General features: G+C 40.1%; 1 protein-coding gene across 3 annotated transcripts in view; it reads left to right on the top strand.

Annotated features, from left to right (window-relative positions):
- MAST4 (microtubule associated serine/threonine kinase family member 4) overlaps positions 1–18,320 on the top strand; it is a 195,124-nt gene that overhangs the window by 47,082 nt on the left and 129,722 nt on the right. For all 3 annotated transcript variants that reach the window (XM_014582630.2, XM_014582627.2, XM_027766794.1), the window contains exon 2: positions 9,913–10,001. In XM_014582630.2, coding sequence (XP_014438116.1) covers positions 9,913–10,001 — 89 coding nt within the window. The remainder of the gene's footprint in view (positions 1–9,912; positions 10,002–18,320) is intronic.

Genomic DNA, 18,320 nt, shown 5'->3' with positions numbered 1-18,320 from the left:
GGATAATTTGCAATGCATAGTATATACCGTAAGATTCTAATGTCTGTTACTTATGAAAATATATTTAATAGCTGACTGGGAGTTTATCTCACATTTTAGATAGCAACAGATTTTTCTCTGTACCTCTGTTTGAGATTCCCCCTCAGACTATAGGTATCAGTGAATCAGTTTTATCTCTTCTTTTATTATTGAAGCACTTTGAGAATGCCTTCATTTTCTTATCTCTCCCAATGCTTTGTACATAGGAATAGACACTCTATAAATATTTGTTACATTGGAGAGTGCCTTCCTTACAGCTATGTTTAACTATCTCTCTTTTCCTCTCTGGAGACAGAAAATTGGACCAGACCTCACTATCAGCTTATCTTAATGGATGAGATGCATTTTCAAGAAGTATTCTGTAAGGTCATATACATACTTTCTCTTTGAATTTTCTCAGAAGTTTGGAAACATTAGAGACCTTTCCCTTCTAGGTATTATAATTAGTCTAAGTTTTTTGCACATAGATAAAAACAGTATGAACAACCATTTATTTACATTATAATTGATGCCTTTTTTAAAAAAGGGTTTTTTTTTTTTAATTTTGGAGAGATTTTCACTGTAGGGCGCGTGCGCTCGCCAGACAGACAGAGAGAGACATAGAGACAGAAAGCGAGAAATCACCCCCCAGGGGGGATGGTCACGCTGCAATCCCTTCTCCTCCATTCTCCTCTCGGGATCTTAGGCACGCACGCACACGCGCCCGGCGTGAGTTTTAAGCCACCGGGTCCGGGACACGAACCGCGGTCGACTACGTGGGAGTCCAGCGACATAGCCATTACGCTAACTGCTGGTTCCCAAAGCGTGTTTTTTTCTTAATTTATTTTTTGTTCTTTTTTGTTTGTTTGTTTGCTAATGGAAAAGTTAAGTTACAGTATCGAGTCAATATTATCGGTAATTATGTCCTCTGGACACCTATGAACTGGCCATTACATTGCTACAAACATACAAAAGCCTGAAGGCCTCCTCAGTTCGGTAGTCATCACAGTATCTGCACTGGCTAGTTCTCTGCTCTCTTGGAGGCTGTACAAAAAGCACGGGGTGGTATAATGTTCCCAGTGAATTTTTGGATCATTTTTTCATAAAATACAATACTATATTTTAAACAACATCATAAAAGGTCAGAGTGTATTTGGAATGTGTATCAGTTTTCAAACTGATCCTCCTGCTTCCTCCTCTGTTTCAGTCTAGCAGACAGAGTGATTATCTTAAGAACAAAATTCAGGTCATGTTTAAAGCCTTCCAAAAGCTTTTTTTTTTTTTTTTTTTAATATAGAGAGAGGTTTGTGCTATAGGGTGTGTGTGTTTCCTGGAGAGACAGAAAGTGAGAAATCACACCCCCGCCACCCCCCAGTGAGAAGGGAGGATGGCCACTCTACAATCGCTTCTCTATTCTCCTCCCAGGATTTTGGGCATGGACACGCACATGCTCGGTGTGAGTTTTAAGCTGCCAGGTCCAGTACTTGAACCTGTTGACTATGTGGGAGTCCAGTGATGTAACCATTATGCCATCTGCTGGTCCCAACCTTCAAACAGCTTCTAATTTCATTCAGGCAAAAAATTGAACCCTGTACTGTAGCCTGCAGGATCCCAGACCTGCCCCCTGAACCTCTTCTGGTGTCCCCCTCCTCATCCCACTCCTGCCTTGCCAGCCTGCCGCTGCTCCTGGAACACCGGTGGCTCAGCGCCTTTGCTTTTGCTGAATATGCATTTCCTCACTGTCTCATCAATCATGCCACTGCTATGAGGCCCTTTATGAGCACCCCTTAATGTGCCCCTCCCATCCCCTATCCTACTTTCAGCATTAGTTTTTTTCTCCATTACCTTCTCACAACCTTTTACAGATTTTATTAATTGTTATGTCATTTCCCTCCAGAATGGAAGCCCCTCAAGGGCAGGGGTTTTTGCTTGTTTACAGAAGTGATATTTTATGCACTTAAAAAGTAGCATGTTGAATGAATTTATGAGAAAACCCTGAGAGAGCCTTGATTTCACGGCAAAGATGTTGGCAGGGCCTTAACTTCACGTAAGTAACAAAGCACATGTGACAGAAACATAAAGCTTCATTCTCTGCTGCTTTCTAGAAAGGACTGGTGCCTCTCCAGCCTGCTAGTAGGTGTGGCCTCATGCTGTGCCAAAGAAACTGCAAAGATGTAGACTGAAGATGCCCAGAGGAAAGCTTGATTGGTTTATTTGAGAAAGATGAAGTTATTTCTGGGGGAAGACAGAGAATGAAGACAGAGGTGGAGATCAAGGCCAGATAGCCATAGTAGGATTTAGGAAGAAACATTCTTATAAGAAAGATTTGCTGTATGGTATAACTTTTCTTTCAAGTGTAACCTCTTATTAGAAACATCCTTCTTGCCATTTGAAATCAGATTTATAAATGGGGAGACATAAATATTTAATGTTGCAAAGAAAAAAAAAAAAGAAATATCCAGGTTATATCATTTTAGTGCATTCAAGAATCTTGGGTGGGACCAGCAGATGTTGTAATGGTTATGTCACTGAACTCCTACATGGTGGACCATGGTTTGAGTCCTGGAGGCAGCAGCTTGAAACTCACGCTGGGTGTGCGTGTATACGCACCAAAAATACTGAGAGGAGAATGGAGGAGAAGGGATTGCAGCATGGCCATGCCTCCGGGGAGTGATTTGTTTCTTTCTGTTTCTCTCCCTCTCTGGCAAGTGCATGCACCCTGTAACAAAAATCTTTCTTTTTTTCTGAATGGTTTATTTCATTTTTTTAAATTATTATTTTAATTTAACCAGAGAGAGAGAGAAAGGGAAAATGAGAAAGCAAGCTGCAAGGTTCAGGACTCGAACCGTGGTCGGCCATGTGGGAGACCACCAGGTCACCTGCTGGCCCTACAAAAAATTTCTCTTAAAAAAAAAAAAAATCCTGGGCAAACACTGTGGCCTAGTGGTTAGGGAGCTTGATCTCACATGGCCAACTGCAGTCCACATCCCACCCAGGTGACTTGAAAAACATGCCAGGTGCATTTGTGTGTGCCCAGAATCCCAAGATCACGAGAAGAGAATGGAGGAGAAGGGATTGTGGCGTGACCATCCTCCCTGGGGGCTGATTTCTCTCTTTCTGTCTCTATGTCTCTGTCTGTCTGGGGAGCCCACGTGCCCGATAGCAAAAACCTCTCCAAAAAAAAAAAAATCCTGGGCAAACACTGTGGCCTAGTGGTTAGGGAGCTTGATCTCACATGGCCAACTGCAGTCCAAATCCCACCCAGGTGACTTGAAAAACATGCCAGGTGCATTTGTGTGTGCCCAGAATCCCAGCAGGAGAAAGAAATGGAGGAGAGAAGGAATTGTGGCATGACCACACCCCATTGAAGGTTCTCTTTCTCTCTCTGGTAAGCACATGTACCCTCTGGTAGTTTAAAAAAAAAAAAAAGAATTAAAAAGAATGAATTAGACCTTTATTTATGTTGGTGTGTTCAGAAGCATAATGTGAAAATTTTATGTTATAGAATATCTATAATGTGTAGTGTGAGCTGAAATTTTTTAAATGTATATTGCAGAATATTTATAATGTAGTGTGAGCTAAAGTGTAATTTCTCCAGAAGTCAAAATCATAACTGTTAGGCCAGCTCCATGCCCTAGTGCAACAGCTTAAAAAACACACCCAACACATGTGTGTTCAAGCCCCAAATCTTAACAAAATGGTGAAATGGAGAAGAGATTGTGACATGACCACAATGCTTTCTCTTTCTCTCTTTGTCTATGTCTCTCTGGTGAGTATATATAACGCTAGCAAGTAAAAAAACTAAAATAGAAAAAAGACTGTCATATCAATATAAAATGAACATGTGTGAAAGATTAAATTAGTAGTCAATGAGAGCAGTAGTAATATATTAAAAGATGTTCAAAGCAGTTTTTTTTTAAAAAAAATATATATATATAAATAAAGTGAGAGAGAGAGCGAGAGAGAGATACAATCAGAAATTACAAATTTGCTTTTAGACACAGACTGGTTAATATGTAGGACAATGATGTTAATGTTGGTTTTCATCTTTCTGTGGGATGAGTAGCAAATGCATTTCCATCAAAGTTCATTTACCCTGGGGCCAGCAGCTGGCGTGGTGGTTAAGAGATTAGATTCCCACATGGCTAACTGTGGTTTGAGTCTGGATCTGGTGGCTTGAAACCCACACTGTTTGTGTGTGCTTGTGTATCCAGAATCCCAAGAGAATGGAGAAGAGGGGATTGTGGTGTGGCCATCTCCCTTCAGGGATAAGCTCTTACTTTCCCTCTCTTTGTCTCTCCAGCCAGTGTGCATGCCCTGTGGCAAAAATCTTAATAAAAAATAAAATAAAATAAAATAAGGGAAATGTTGATTTACACTAACATAGGCAAGTCATTTGCATTATGTATACCAGTTCTCTACAACTTAACTTCAACCCCTACAGGGTTTTGAAATACCCTAGTCAGTAGAAAGAGAATGAAGTGCATATGCCTTGATAAGATCAGATTGCCCCCAGGGAAGTCGGCTATACAAAGCTGAGTAAGCCACCAAAAGGAAGTTCATTAATTTCTCTTGCACAATTCCAAGTCTGTATCCATTGTTTCTGATATATGGTACCACTAATGAAAATGTAAGACCACACCCATATATTGTTCCTTATAGTTTTGCCTATGCTACACTACCAAGAATGAATGGGACAGCTAAGTTACAATGCTTTGAATAATTAACTATTTGGGGAGTGAAAAATGTTACTAGTTTGCACATAAGAGGGTACATTTTGTTCTGTCTGTAACAGCTATATATGTTTTTAAAGGATTGTAAATAAACAATGAATGATACAGTAGTTCCTTCCAGGATGTTGAGTTATTTTTCTTTTTAGAATTTCTTGAACCAATAGAATCAATGTAGGGGACCAGCAGTTAGCATAATGGCTATGTCGCTGGACTCTCATGTAGCTGACCATGATTAGAGTCCTGGGCCCAGTGGCTTAAACTCACGCTGGGAGTGTCTGAGTGCTCAGGATTAGAGTCCTGGGCCCAGTGGCTTAAACTCTGGCCGGGAGTGTCTGAGTGCTCAGGATCCCCAGAGGAGAACGGAGAAGGGATTGTGGTGTGGCCATCCCCCCTGGGGGGTGATTTCTCACTTTCTGTCTCTCTGTCTTTCTGGGGAGCACATATACCCTATAGCAAAAAACCTCTCCAAAAATAAGAAAATAAATACAATACAATACGATACAATACAATAAATGTAGGACCATTTCTCTCATCTGATCCCAGTCCCTTCATTGTAAAGATATGCAAACAGAAGCCTATCTATTTTATAACATTTATTCAACAATACTACATTAGCTAGATGATTTCTACCCCTTCTCCTGTCCAGATTCAATTAAGGTGTTAGGATATAGGTAGCAGGTGTTCATATGTGGTAAAGTTTTGGTCTTTAATTGTTCTCTTGTGCAAATTTATCACAATTTTCATCAAGCTGAAGTAATAAATTGTAGTCTTTGTTTTCAAGACTGCTGAGGCTCTTCTTCCGTCCATTGCATGATTACTGCCCCTCAGTGGTGGCTAGTCAGATGTGTCCTGAGTGCTAACTTTCAAGGCAGCCGTGAATGTAAAAATCACGCCCTGCTGGGGTTTCCCTCCTTAGTATCTTGCCGTGATCGGGCACCACCAGAATTCATGTCTCCAGGTGAATATAATTTGGAACTGAGTTTGACTTCAGTTACTCAGAAGAGTTGCAAAAGGCCACAGCCTGGTGTGCCACACAGCTTTTGGAGACCAGATAGGGGATGATAAGCAGGTTCTTCTGCCAGCAGTCATGTGACAGATCCAGATGCCTAATGTTTACAGGCCCCACCAAGCCTTTCTGATGGAGCCCTGAGCCTAAGGACAGTGGAGGCAGAAATGGCACCTGGGGACTTTGGACCAGCAGAGCAAACACCACATTCCCTGCTCCTCCTTCAGCCTAGTAGCCCATGTTCTTTGACCTCACACTGGGTCAGGCCTGACTTCGTTATGCCCCTGCATCTTCCTAGCAAATAGGAGGTGCTGTCAGCAGTAATGAAGAGATTGAGAGGCTCCTTGTGAAACTGCTCAGGTGATGGTGACGGTGCAGTCAGGGCGCAGGGGTTGTGCCCCATTCAGTCCTCACTTCCCCTGCCTGACACAGGCAAAACACTCCCTTGTGGTGGCCTCACTCTAAAGCATCCCCACCCAGTGTCTGTCACCTGTGACGTTCTTACACATGGTGTCCTGTCCCATCTGCTTGCCTCCCAGCCCTCAGGGACCAGCCGGGCCTACCCACTCAGACATCCTTCCACCTTCCCGTCCTTGTCAGATCCCAGGTCATCACATGCCCTGAGGGTTTAAGAGCGCCCTTTCTGTGCCTCATAGTTCTCTCTGAGTGGATCCTTCCAGGGAGGCAGCAAAGGAATGACCTAAAAAGAAGTGCTTAGTTGGGATTCTCTGCCCCTGTTCTAACCCATTGTTTAGCTTTGCCTTTGTCTCCAGTCGATATGGCTGTCTTCTCAAGCTAAATTCTAATTTTGCAAGAAAAGAATATGACTGTGCCATTGTGTTCATAGAACAATGGCGGTTGCCTTCCAAATTCAGAGAACAAACTGAGCATATTATCCACCGGAAAAGTCCATTTTCCCACATGGTGCTTGGGCTGGAGCACCGAGAGGAGGGACTGTGGGAGGGAGATATTCCCATGTCTGGCATTCATGCTGGCGCACAGGCGGGGTGAATAACTTCTATTGCTTCTTGGGAAAGTGAAGTTCAGAGTGTGTTTGAGGCTGGAATAGTTGGAACTTGAGTTCATAACTGTTCTTTGGTTTCGTTTTTGCGGTCCTGTATCTGTGTCTCTGAGGCTGAAAACTGGACATAACCCTTTACAAACCCAGCTTGAACGGGGGTGGATTATAACCTAGTTGAGTTATCGCTGCTCTAGGAGAGGTACTGGCCCTTTTTACATAGTAAGACATCGTCTGTTTTTCTCTTTGGTGACCTTGCTTGAGAAAAAACAAGATAGAGACCAGCAGTTAGTGTAATGGCTATGTCAGTGAACTCCCATGTAGCCGACTGCGGTACAAATCCCGGACCTGGTGGCTTAAAACTCACACCGGGCATGTGTGCGTGTGTGCCCGAGATCCCGAGAGGAGAATGGAGGAGAAGGGATTGCAGCGTGACCATCCCCTCTGAGGGGTGATTTCTCGCTTTCTCTCTGTCTGTCTCTGTCTGGCTAGCATACATGCCCTATAGCAAAAAAAAAAAAAAAAAAAAAACAAGGTAGCTTCCACTTCATTGTACTGGTGAAAGAGAAGGAACCATTACTTTGCCCAGGTAGAGATGTTCCCATTATTGTATACTTTCTGGATTAATAAGTGGGTGTGGCATTGAGTGCTGGGGAGCCCGCCTCTCACTTGGATGTCATAAACTCATTCATTCATGAGCAGAGAGGTATGTGACACCCGAGTGAACAATACTTGTGACAGAAGTCTGCTCAGCATTTCGCCCTGGCATCATTACTAATGTGGGTGGAGCAAGGTGCTATGGCAGTCCAGGTGAAAAATACCCCTCGGTCCTGCCACCTGGTGTTTTCTGTCTGTGGGGTAACGTGTAGGTTTGATTCGTTTATTTGCATCAAGTACCTACGGTGCTGAGATGACACAGCTGTCCGAGAAACCACAAGCAGGTAGTATTGCAACTGGATGACCACCCTTCCTCCATGTTAGAAAAGTTATCCACAGACTACCTCAGTAAGGGCCCAGGATTTTAGACATATTAATACGCATATAAAACTAGGTATTTGGGGTGTAAATGCAGTGTAAAATGTCCCTTTTTGCTTGAGAATGCTAGCAACAATTTATTTGTGAGGCTAATACATACTTTATAAGTACCAAGATTTATTTTGCGTGCTAGTCATGCTGTAAATCTTAGGAAAATTCAGTTTTCTTGAAGAAAGACCATTTTCTAAATTTTAGTTTTTGATAAGTCAGCAAATTTCACTAATATCCCTAGATAAATTATTCATTAGATTACTGTTTATAACAATACACATTTCTTATTCATTTTATTTACATGTATAAACAATAATTAAATATGTTGAGAAAAATCTTTGCAAATAATATAATTCAAATACTGTGGAAAAAATTACAAATAGCCATTTTTGCAGTTACCTGAATTGCAGTTAATTTGCTCAAATAACTACTGAGATTTCCAGGAAATATATCTGTCATTTTTAATTTCTTGTATCAACATGCACAAGTTAATATACTTAGTATTCATGAATGAAAATGAAGGGAGACATTAATTTGAATTGACACTAAATACGTTATACAATTTCTTTTAAAATAATCAGACTATCTGATTCAATGACTATGAACTTAATAGGTCAGATACAGTTTTTGATAGCCGAGCTGGTAATGCCACAATCTACCTTTATAATTAAGTTTCAAGGGTCTGTTCTTATTCAACAACTTCTTTAAGGCTGAGTAAACAGGATCTTAATTAAACTCACTGATAACAGTAGGAGACTTTGATTGCTGTAGTAAGGGAAATAAAATGATGCGGCTTGACCTTAGGAAACCAGAAATATGGAAATGTTGACAAATGGTAACAGGCAGCAAACGTCTAGGAGAGAGGATTGGCTTGCAAGTCAGTATTGCTGGAATGAATTGGGTTTGGCTTCGAAATGTGTCATATAAGTATTTAGAAACATTGCTTTCTACTATTTTATATAAACCCTGCAATATTGGGTTGCTGGAAAAGTCATGATGCATTTTTGCTTAGAAAAGACCATCATGTCTTTACCAGCAACCCAGTATATCAACTCACTGTACTTAATTTAAAGGTCAAGTGACAATTCCTGTTTCGGGAACCAGGTATAACAGGTCTGCTCTGAATTAAGAAGGCGTTGCAGTAAATTCTTAATGGTGGCTGAGGACAGTGGAGGACAGTGGAGGAGAATACAGTCGCAGTGCCCTGAGCCATGTGATAGGTGAACTGAATGAAGTAACTTCCTGTTTTTATCACCGTTTTCTAACTAGTAGTGACAGTAGAGGGTGAGGTGCCAATCTATTGAAAAAGCAAATTAAAATAAGATAATATTCATTTCACCATCACTGGCTTTGTTCTATTCTTTGAGGCTCATGAAAGTTATCAAATTAGCCACTTTATTGTAAAACTTACAAACCGAACAAAAAGTTGCCTTGTGCCCACATGTAGTCATTTACTCCTACTTACTAAGTATTCAGGATCAAACCAGTAGCTGGCATGTCTGTGAAAAAGGACCATTGCTTTTATTATAATTCACTGGAATCTGTTTTTGTGAGTCTAAAACATTTACTGTAATAAGGAATTTGAATGCAGTATACAAGATGAAAGATGTGAATGAGCGGTGAAATACATTTATCTCAGGCATCGGCTGTTCTATCGACAAAAGACACAAATATGAAATTTGTCTAAATAATTAGATTTTTAATTAGTGCATCCTTGTAAGATTAATGTCATTGCACTCCATTGCACGTAATTTTGTATTAGAAATTTTATGTCAGCAAAGATGCTACCTGTAGTGTACTGATTTGAATCTGTAATTTATTACTTGTGTGTATGGCATGTCACACATTCACAGTCAAAGAACTGAAAGAAGGCATTCGATTATAGCTTCACTGGTGGTGAACAATATTGATGGTGTTATGCTACCTGAATACATTATATTTCCTAATATTCAAGAGGCAGCCATCCCCTCACATGTGAGTGAATGCATAATATTTCAGCAATCACATGAGCACATTGGTTTTTAACCTTGTCTGTGTCTACTTTTAAGATGCTTGCACGTTGTCGATGCTGTAGTCTCCTTTAAAACTGTTATTCCTTTCTTTTTTGACAGTTGCCGAACAAGCAACAGGAAAAGTTTGATAGGCAATGGACCGTCACCAGCATTGCCTCGACCGCACTCACCTCTCTCTGCTCATGCAGGTAACTGACCATCATTCTTTGGTTTTCTTTCTATTTGTCCTTTTCTAAGTTGCTTAGGTTTTTTTTTTTCTGATCAGTTCAAACCAAACCTATCAACCATTTGGATGCTTAGACTCTGAAACATAGAATTCCTTTTTATGTGAAGTCCTTTTTAAAATTCTTTCTTTCACTATTTGTAAATTTGTGGATGATACAAGACATATTTCTGTGTTGGACTTTCCTTGAGAACTGAAAATGTGATAGGTCACATGAAGATTAGTGTTAAAAACTATTCAGCATGTTTCTCCCCAGAATTGCACGTTTGTATTTTATCATGATAGTCATTGTAAGGATGATGAAAATTCAGGAGATAAGGCCCTTGGCCTCAAGTACTGCACAGAATTATAAGGAAGATAGAGTGGTATTATAAAAGCTAAGCTATGCAATGAAGATTGTTTTTCAAAGTTTGAGCCAAGATGATTCAAAGAAGAGAAAGGTTAATCCCAGTTAGGAAAGGCTAGGAGAGTTTGAAGGGAGCCACTTGCCCAAGATGTTGAAAGATGGGCAAGATACTGGCAGGTAGAAAAAGGGTAGAAGAAAGGGAATTCCCAGCGTACGGCTCAAGGGATGAGCTGTGTGTCCTTGATTGTGTAAGAGAACATAAAGATAGAGAGATAGATGAAGGTCAGAGAGAGGAAGGAGTTTTGACTTTGAGTGCCTTTTAAGGATTTTGAGGGCCTATATTTTCAGAAGGTCCCTTGAGTATGGTGAAGAATATTGGGTGGAATGATGAACATTAGCCCTACTTTCCTTATACTCCTGTGAAATCTCAGATTTGACACTGATGGACTCTTAGATGATGTTGACTTCAGATTTTTGACAGTCTCCCCCCAGAGGCTGACGTTGAGTCCCGGGGGCTCAGATTGAAAATGGTAGTTGTCAGGGACCAGCAGTTGACATAATGGCTATGTCGCTGGACTCCCATGTAGTCAACCATGGTTTGAGTCCCAGACCCAGTGGCTTAAACTCACGCTGGGCGCATGTGCCTGCATGCCAAAGATCCCAAGAGGAGAATGGAGGAGAAGGGATTGCAGTATGACCATCCCCCCTGGGAGTGATTTCTTGCTTTCTGTCTCTCTGTCTCTGATTTCTGGCAAGTGCCCTATCGCAAAAACCTACCAAATAAACAAAAACAAAAAACAAAATGGTAGTTGTCTGTTGTAAGTCTGGGGTAAAGAAGAGAGAGTTAGTTGTTTCTTTGGAATAAAATCTCATGTTCCCCCTAGTAATAAAATGAGAAAACAAAGTGAAAGGTAAGCTGATAAAATTATGATACTGTAAAGTGACCACTAATGTCCAGAAATGCCTCTCCCATATAATATTTCAGAGAAGCTCTTGTATATATGCAGACACGTTCTAGGCCACTCAAAGCAGCTTTGTTTGTAATAGCTAAACATTTGAAAGTAAGCAAATATCAATTGGAAAATGGATGAAGGGATGGAGGCATAGTCATATCAAACCCTGTGTGCCTAATGAACAAATAAACTAGCTCTGCACGTAACTACATGGATGAGACTTGCATGTATTGCTGGGCAATAAGAGCAAGTCACAAGAGAGTATCAGCTAAACTATTCATATGAAGTTAACATGTTAGATACAATATTTGGTTTAGGGATATACATTATGTCTATTATACATACTTATATAATATATATACTACAATTCTGTATACTATAAAATATGTATATATACACACATATACATACACTAGTTTTATATTTTATATGTTACATATAATTATACTAAGAGTCTAAAGGAAAACATAATTTTAAAGCCCAATTTCATTACAATAGTAGTTACCTCTGAGAGGCTAGGAGGGGGATTTTATCGAGGGAAGAGGTAGAGAGTTGGTGATACTGTATTTCCAGAGTTGTAATGCATATGCAGCTCTATTATTACTATTTATACTTTTGCGAGATTTCTATTACATCCTTGTCATATACTAAAAACAAACAGAAGGTCAAGCAAAGCCAAATACCTTACTTGGGGGCTGGAATTACATCTTCTTAAAAAAAATCTTTACATTCCTCTAACACCTAGCACTGTGCTTGGCAGTGTAGGTGGAGAGAGAATGATGAATTCTATTCTTTATATATAATTGAGAGTGGTTAAGACTCTTCGTAGTGTTTTATCGTAATTTTATCATACTTTATGTGCCTGTTGATGAGTCTTTTATTGCTGTGATTTTCTTCCGTTTTAACACTGAGAAGAGAAAATCTGGTTAAGACTTAATGATTCTTTTAATTATGTTTCTTTTCTCTGTATAAACTTGTATTGAGTTCTTTTCTCTCCAGTATTACCTTTGGAACTCGTCAGTGGAGTGTGCAGGGAAAAGCCTGTGGTTTGGGTTCTGAGCGTGTTTCTCTTTTTGCTGTGATGCCAACCGGTTGTTACCACTTAGAGCAGTAGAAGTCTATCAGACTTTTTGTGAGAAAAGGCGTTTATCACAGTTTGATTGAGTCCTATTTCTGTGTAAAAAGGATAAAATTTAAACCAAATAGAGGACCAGGGTCTTCCCATTTTTAGAACACGCAGTGCCTGTTCATTCGCCGGGTCCTTACCTCTTCCTTTCTGTCGCTCCGTTCTCATTCTGTGCTTCGTACACAAAATGCCAGGTGAAGAATCCTTGATGTCTTCCTGAAAATATGACAAAGGAAAACTGCCATTTCTTTGGGCTTATTAACCTAAAAGATAAAGTTATACTTTCTGTTTCTCTCAGGTGCAGATTATATGAGACACAGTGACACGGTGAACGGTGATTTGTACCTATCAAATAAATCAGTACAGATGGAAACATTAATTTACTTCTATAGGTGTGTCAGTAGTGCTCTGTGGAAAAAGAAATATTGGCATAGTGTCAGGAGCACATCTTTCACAAACAAAATTGTATTTTGGAAGAGCCAGAGATTCCTAACATGACAGTGAACAGGACAGTTCTGTTTAAAGAGAGAGAAATAGAAACTTACAGGCTCCTAGTTCCAAGAAGATTTGAAGCATATGTGAACCAGAAGTCTCAGAGCAAAAGACTATTGTATTTCTTCTAAAATGAGCATTTCTGTGTAATAAAATCAAAACAAAACAAAATGTGGGACATATTTTTGTGCCCACAACTAATAACCCATCTATCTGCCTTAATATATAAAGAACTTATATAAATTGATATGAAATGATGGGTACAACAGTAGAAAAATCAGATCTAAATTGCATGTAATGGGGGAAAAATGGCCAAGAAAAACGTATGAAATGATGCTTCACTGCAATCTTAAGGGAAATGTGAACCAGAGTAATGACAGAGTATCATTCACATAACGTAGTGTCAGGAAAAAAAAAAGAAAGTTTTCAATTGACAGGATTTAATAATAACAAAGATATAGGGAAGAGTCCCTTTCACAGGATGTATGTGTTAGATGGGAAATTGTTTAGAGATTTGCAGTACTGGTTACATTTAAACTATATTTACCCTTTGACCCTGCAATTCATATAAAGGACTTTATCTTACTGATATTCTCATGGCATAACAGAAAATCATAAATACTGTATAGCATTGCTTGTAACTAGCAAATAAATGGAGCAATAAATTACTACCGGGTTTTTGTTTAACTTGTCCATCAATAGGATTAAGTAAATTCAGGTATATAATTCAATACACATGGCTGTTATAAAGAATGAATGAGGTGGGCTTTTATGTGTAGGTATTGGAAAAATGCCCAAGGGAGATTGTGAAATGAAGAATATTCATGTTGTAATTTTATGTGTGTGTGCTTTAGAGTTTATGCATACACGCATACACACTTGTGTATTTTTTGCATATTCTTAGGGAGTTTGTGTAAGGAGAAAGGAGAAACAGTTAACATTGTTTACCTTTGGGAAATAGGAAAGTCTTTTTATAGTAAATATACAGGTCGAAAAATAAAACCAAATAGAAAACAAAATAATGTTTGCAGTAGTTTTACATTGCTGTGTAACACATTACCAAAAATGTAGTGGCTTGCAGTGACATGCATTCATTAATCTCATAGTTCTGGCAGGGACAAGTCTGGACAGGCTTGCCCAGGTTCTCTGCCCAGGGTAGATCACAAGGCCAAAGTCAAGGTGTTCATTGGTCTGGAATCTTATCTTGAGTCTAGGAAAGAATCCACCTGCAAACCCATGCAGGTTGTAGACAGAGACAGATAATTAGGCCTTTTTTTTTTTTTGGAGAGGTTTTTTCTATAGGGTGCGTGCGCTTGCCAGAGAGATGGAGAGAGACAGAAAGCGAGAAATCACCTTGCAGGGGGATGGCCACACTGCAATCCCTTCTCCTCTATTCTTCTCTTTGGATCTTGGGCACGCACACACATGCACCCGGTGTGAGTCCAAGCTACCGAGTCCAGGACTCGAACCACGGTCAACTATGTGGGAGTCCAGCGACATAGCCATTATGCTGACTGCTGGTCACATAAGATCTTTGAGCCTTTTGAAGCTGAGGTCCCTCTTTTCATTCTGAATGTTAGCCAGGGCAGCTTTCAGGACGTCAGCTACATCTGCAAAATCCCTTATCCCTTCACAGTAGTCCCTTGGTTAGTATTTGATTGAATAACTCGGGCATAGGAATCTTGAGGTTTTACCACCATCCTTAAGGTTTTACCTACCACGATCTCACTGTCATGTCTTATTTTGACTCAAATGGCCAAAAAGTATGAGTTCTAAAAAAAATGACATTTACAGAGATGAATCACAGATTAAGGTAGAAGTAAATGAGACCCAGTGACCCAGCTTTTAAAGTCTTTAGAGTGTTAAGGTATAAATAAAGCCCTCTTGGCCAAAATATCTATCCTTGTACATTTAAATAAGTTATTTTATTGGGAATTTGCAAGTGACTACTTTGATTTATTTTTAAGAGGGTTTCTGGAAGAAAAGGTGGAAAGAAGTCTCACTTTCCTATCGGGCAACTCTAGGAGTTACTGAAGACAGAAAATATCCCCTAATCTTTTAAATCTATGTGTATATATATATACTAGAATTTTGGTTATAAAGGGGCTTCATTTCTTAAGGATTATTGACTTCTGTATTTGATACAGCTTTGTTCACTAAGTTCCTCTTTAAAGAGATAGCTAAAAGAAGCCAGAGAGTGAAAAATAATCAAAGGACTAGGGAGAGTACATAAGAACAGTACAACACTGAGCAGACGCTTGGAAAATCCAGAAAAACATTCGGGTAGGCACGTAAGGGTCAGGCAACCAAACAAAACATCTCAAGTCCCACTATTTAAAATGAGCCACCATGAACGTTTGGACACATCCCTCCATTGATTTCCCCACCCTACCCCACCCTTACTCATGGGGCTTTGGCCTAACAAACATAACTCAGCTTATAAATGAAGGTGATTTCCAAAGAGAAACTACAAGACATTATGTACTTTTTTTTTCCTGCTGAAGGATACATGTACTTACCAGAGGGAGAGGATAAGGAAGAAAGCATTCTCCCAATGGGCCTGGTTACACTGAAATCTCTTCCCTTCCATTTCTCCATGCAGTCAGGATTTTGGGACAACAAGCACACATGGCTGGCATGTTTCTCTTTAAACCACCAGGGCCAAGATTCAAACCCATGATCAGAATAAAACAAAACAAAAAGAAAAACCATGATCAATGGTGGTGGGACCCAGCTCCCTTAACCACTAGGCTACAGGGCTAGCCTGTGTACATTTTTAAATGAAGTTTTTATTACTCACAAAATTATGAAGACCTTCCTTTTATAGACTTGTTTTAGAGCCTTTTTTTGAGTCACATATGAAAATTTGTCTCACCAGTTTACAGGTTGCTCACCTTGCATTTGCCTGTATTGATTTCACTACTCGTTTTGATCATGTTACTCCTTCGTTAAATATGCTAAATTGGATGGGAGTGAAGGCAAAGATTTTATAGGCAGGCATGCTAATATAAGCAATTGAAAGTTAATAGTCTTGCAGTTCAGTAGAGGTAGGAGGAAATTAACAAGGTGTTTGGATGAATTCAAAACAGACAGACTAAAACAGAGCAGGGTACGTAAATATCCAGTGTCAGAGTCCTGAGGGCATGCCTGTGGTCTAACCCAGTGTGCCCTTGATGTCTGCAAGGAACAGCACGATAATCCACTGCCCCGAGAATGTCAACCACAGACTTAGTAGATGTGTGATATGGGGGATAGCAAAACCCCAAGTTTGGGCCCTAAGTCTGCCAGGTGCTTACTCTGTTTACCAGTACACCTATGGCTATGTGTCATTTTAAGGATATGGTAAAATGGCAAAAAGAAATTTGCAGGCTATGTTCCCATGACTCTAATCTTCAGGGCTGGTTTGGTTATAAAAGAAAATATGATTTTCTGACAGTAGCCGAAAGGTGACAATTTGTAGACAATATGCGAAATTACATGGGAAACATACATGCCTTAAAAATCCACCAACCTAGATATCTTACCTGTTACCAGTTTATTGGATCCCTTTCGCCTTTCCCCGTGTGCTGTGAGTGTGTGTGTGTCTGCCAGTCAGTGCATATAACTGAAAGGCCTGTGTTGAAACTTATTTTACTCTTTCTTGACAACACTGAAGACTACGGTTTTTAAGTTTCTATTAGTGTAAACCCCACATAATAATATCTTGGTACTTGTACACATTTTATTACTATGGGGTTTCAAGTTTGCATACTCATTAACCATTTGCATCTAATTCTTTATCTGTATTCATATTGATGGTCCATCTCTCTTGTTTAAATGTTTTTTTATTATTGATTTGTGAGAAACGAGATATCAATATTAGTCTTTGGTAGTTTCGCCAGTACTCTTTTGCAGTTTGCCATTTGCCTTTTTTTTTTTTTTTTTCTGAGAGGTTTTGGCTATAGGGCGCGTGCGCTTGCCAGAGCAACAGAGAGATAGAAAGTGAGAAATCACCTCCCAGGGGGGATGGCCATGCCACAATCCCTTCTCCTCCATTCTCCTCTCAGGATCTTGGGCACGCACGCACATGCGCCTGGCATGAATTTAAGCCACTGGGTCCGGGACTGGAACTGCAGTCAACTACATGGAAGTCCAGCGACATAGCCATTATGCTAACTGCTGGTCCCGCCATTTGCCTTTTTAAAAACTTATTTATTTTATTTGTTGTTATTATTTTAAGTTTGCTATAGGGCATGTATGCTTACCAGAGAGAGAGGGAGAGAGAGAGAGAGAGAGAAAGAAAGAAAGAAAAAGGGAAAGTGAGAAAGCAAGCCACTAGGCCCAGGACTCTGATCACAGGTGGCCATGTGGGAGTCCAGTACCTTAAACACCATGCCTTTTTGCCTTTTTTCATAGTGTTTTTTGACTAATAGAAGTTTCTCGTTTGTTTGTTTTTTTGCTGTGGAGTATTCATACTCACTACAGAGGAAAAGAAAACAAGCAAAAAATCATCTCCTGGGGGGATGGACATGCCACAGTCCCTTCTCCATTCTCCTCTCAGGATTTTGGGCACACATGTACACACACCTGGTGTGATTTTTAAGCCACCAACACCATGCAGTTGGCTATGTGGGATTCAGCCAGCTTAGCTATCATGCCACTTGGCTGGCCCAAAGTTCTGTTTTTAAGTGTTTTCTTTTAAGTTTCTTTCTTTCATGAGAGGTAGAGAAAGAAGGCAAACATGACAAGTGCTGTCATTCAGGTCCCATACCACGATCCTCACCTCCCCAGCCTTCTGTCGCCAGGCTCAGGGCATGAGCATGTGTGGCTTCCAGCATGGCAGAATGTTGTATTAGTGCCTTGTCACCCCGGCAGAGCCTGTTTTTAAGTCTACCGTGGTCCCGTTTGTCCATCTATTTCTGATTTCTCCCAGTTATGTTGTTGTTGTAGAGTTTCTTTTTCTTTTTAACAAGATTGGTCTTACCCTAGGAATTACCTGCTCCCATCTCCCAGCTTCTCCTCCCTCTTTGTGCTTAATGAATTTCAGTATCAGTTAGGCATCTGCCTTTTCATACTCAATCTGCCCGTGGAGAGTGATGGTTTTCCCCAAGCAGTGAGCAAGTTTTTGAGTAAAAGGATTTTCTGAATCCTCCCTAAATGCCATAGACTAGACTACAAAGGAGGGCAGATTGTCAGCAAAGCAGGCATTAGAATAGTTCATCTCAGCTCCCCAGACTCTGAGGGAGGTCTTACCGTACACCCTTCTGCTCAAATGATTGCGGTACCACCAGGTTTTCATGTGGCTTTCAGAGGGGAGGCTGTTACTTGTGAATTTTGGCTTCCTGAGGAGAGCAACTATCTTCAATAGAGTTGAATGATCTTTAGATA

The sequence above is a fragment of the Tupaia chinensis genome, unplaced genomic scaffold (assembly GCF_000334495.1).
Source record: "Tupaia chinensis unplaced genomic scaffold, TupChi_1.0 Scaffold143695_1, whole genome shotgun sequence".
Classification (NCBI taxonomy): Eukaryota; Metazoa; Chordata; class Mammalia; order Scandentia; family Tupaiidae; genus Tupaia; species Tupaia belangeri.
The sequence above is the reverse complement of the archived record's forward strand: the minus strand, read 5'-3'. Positions and strand labels throughout refer to the sequence as shown.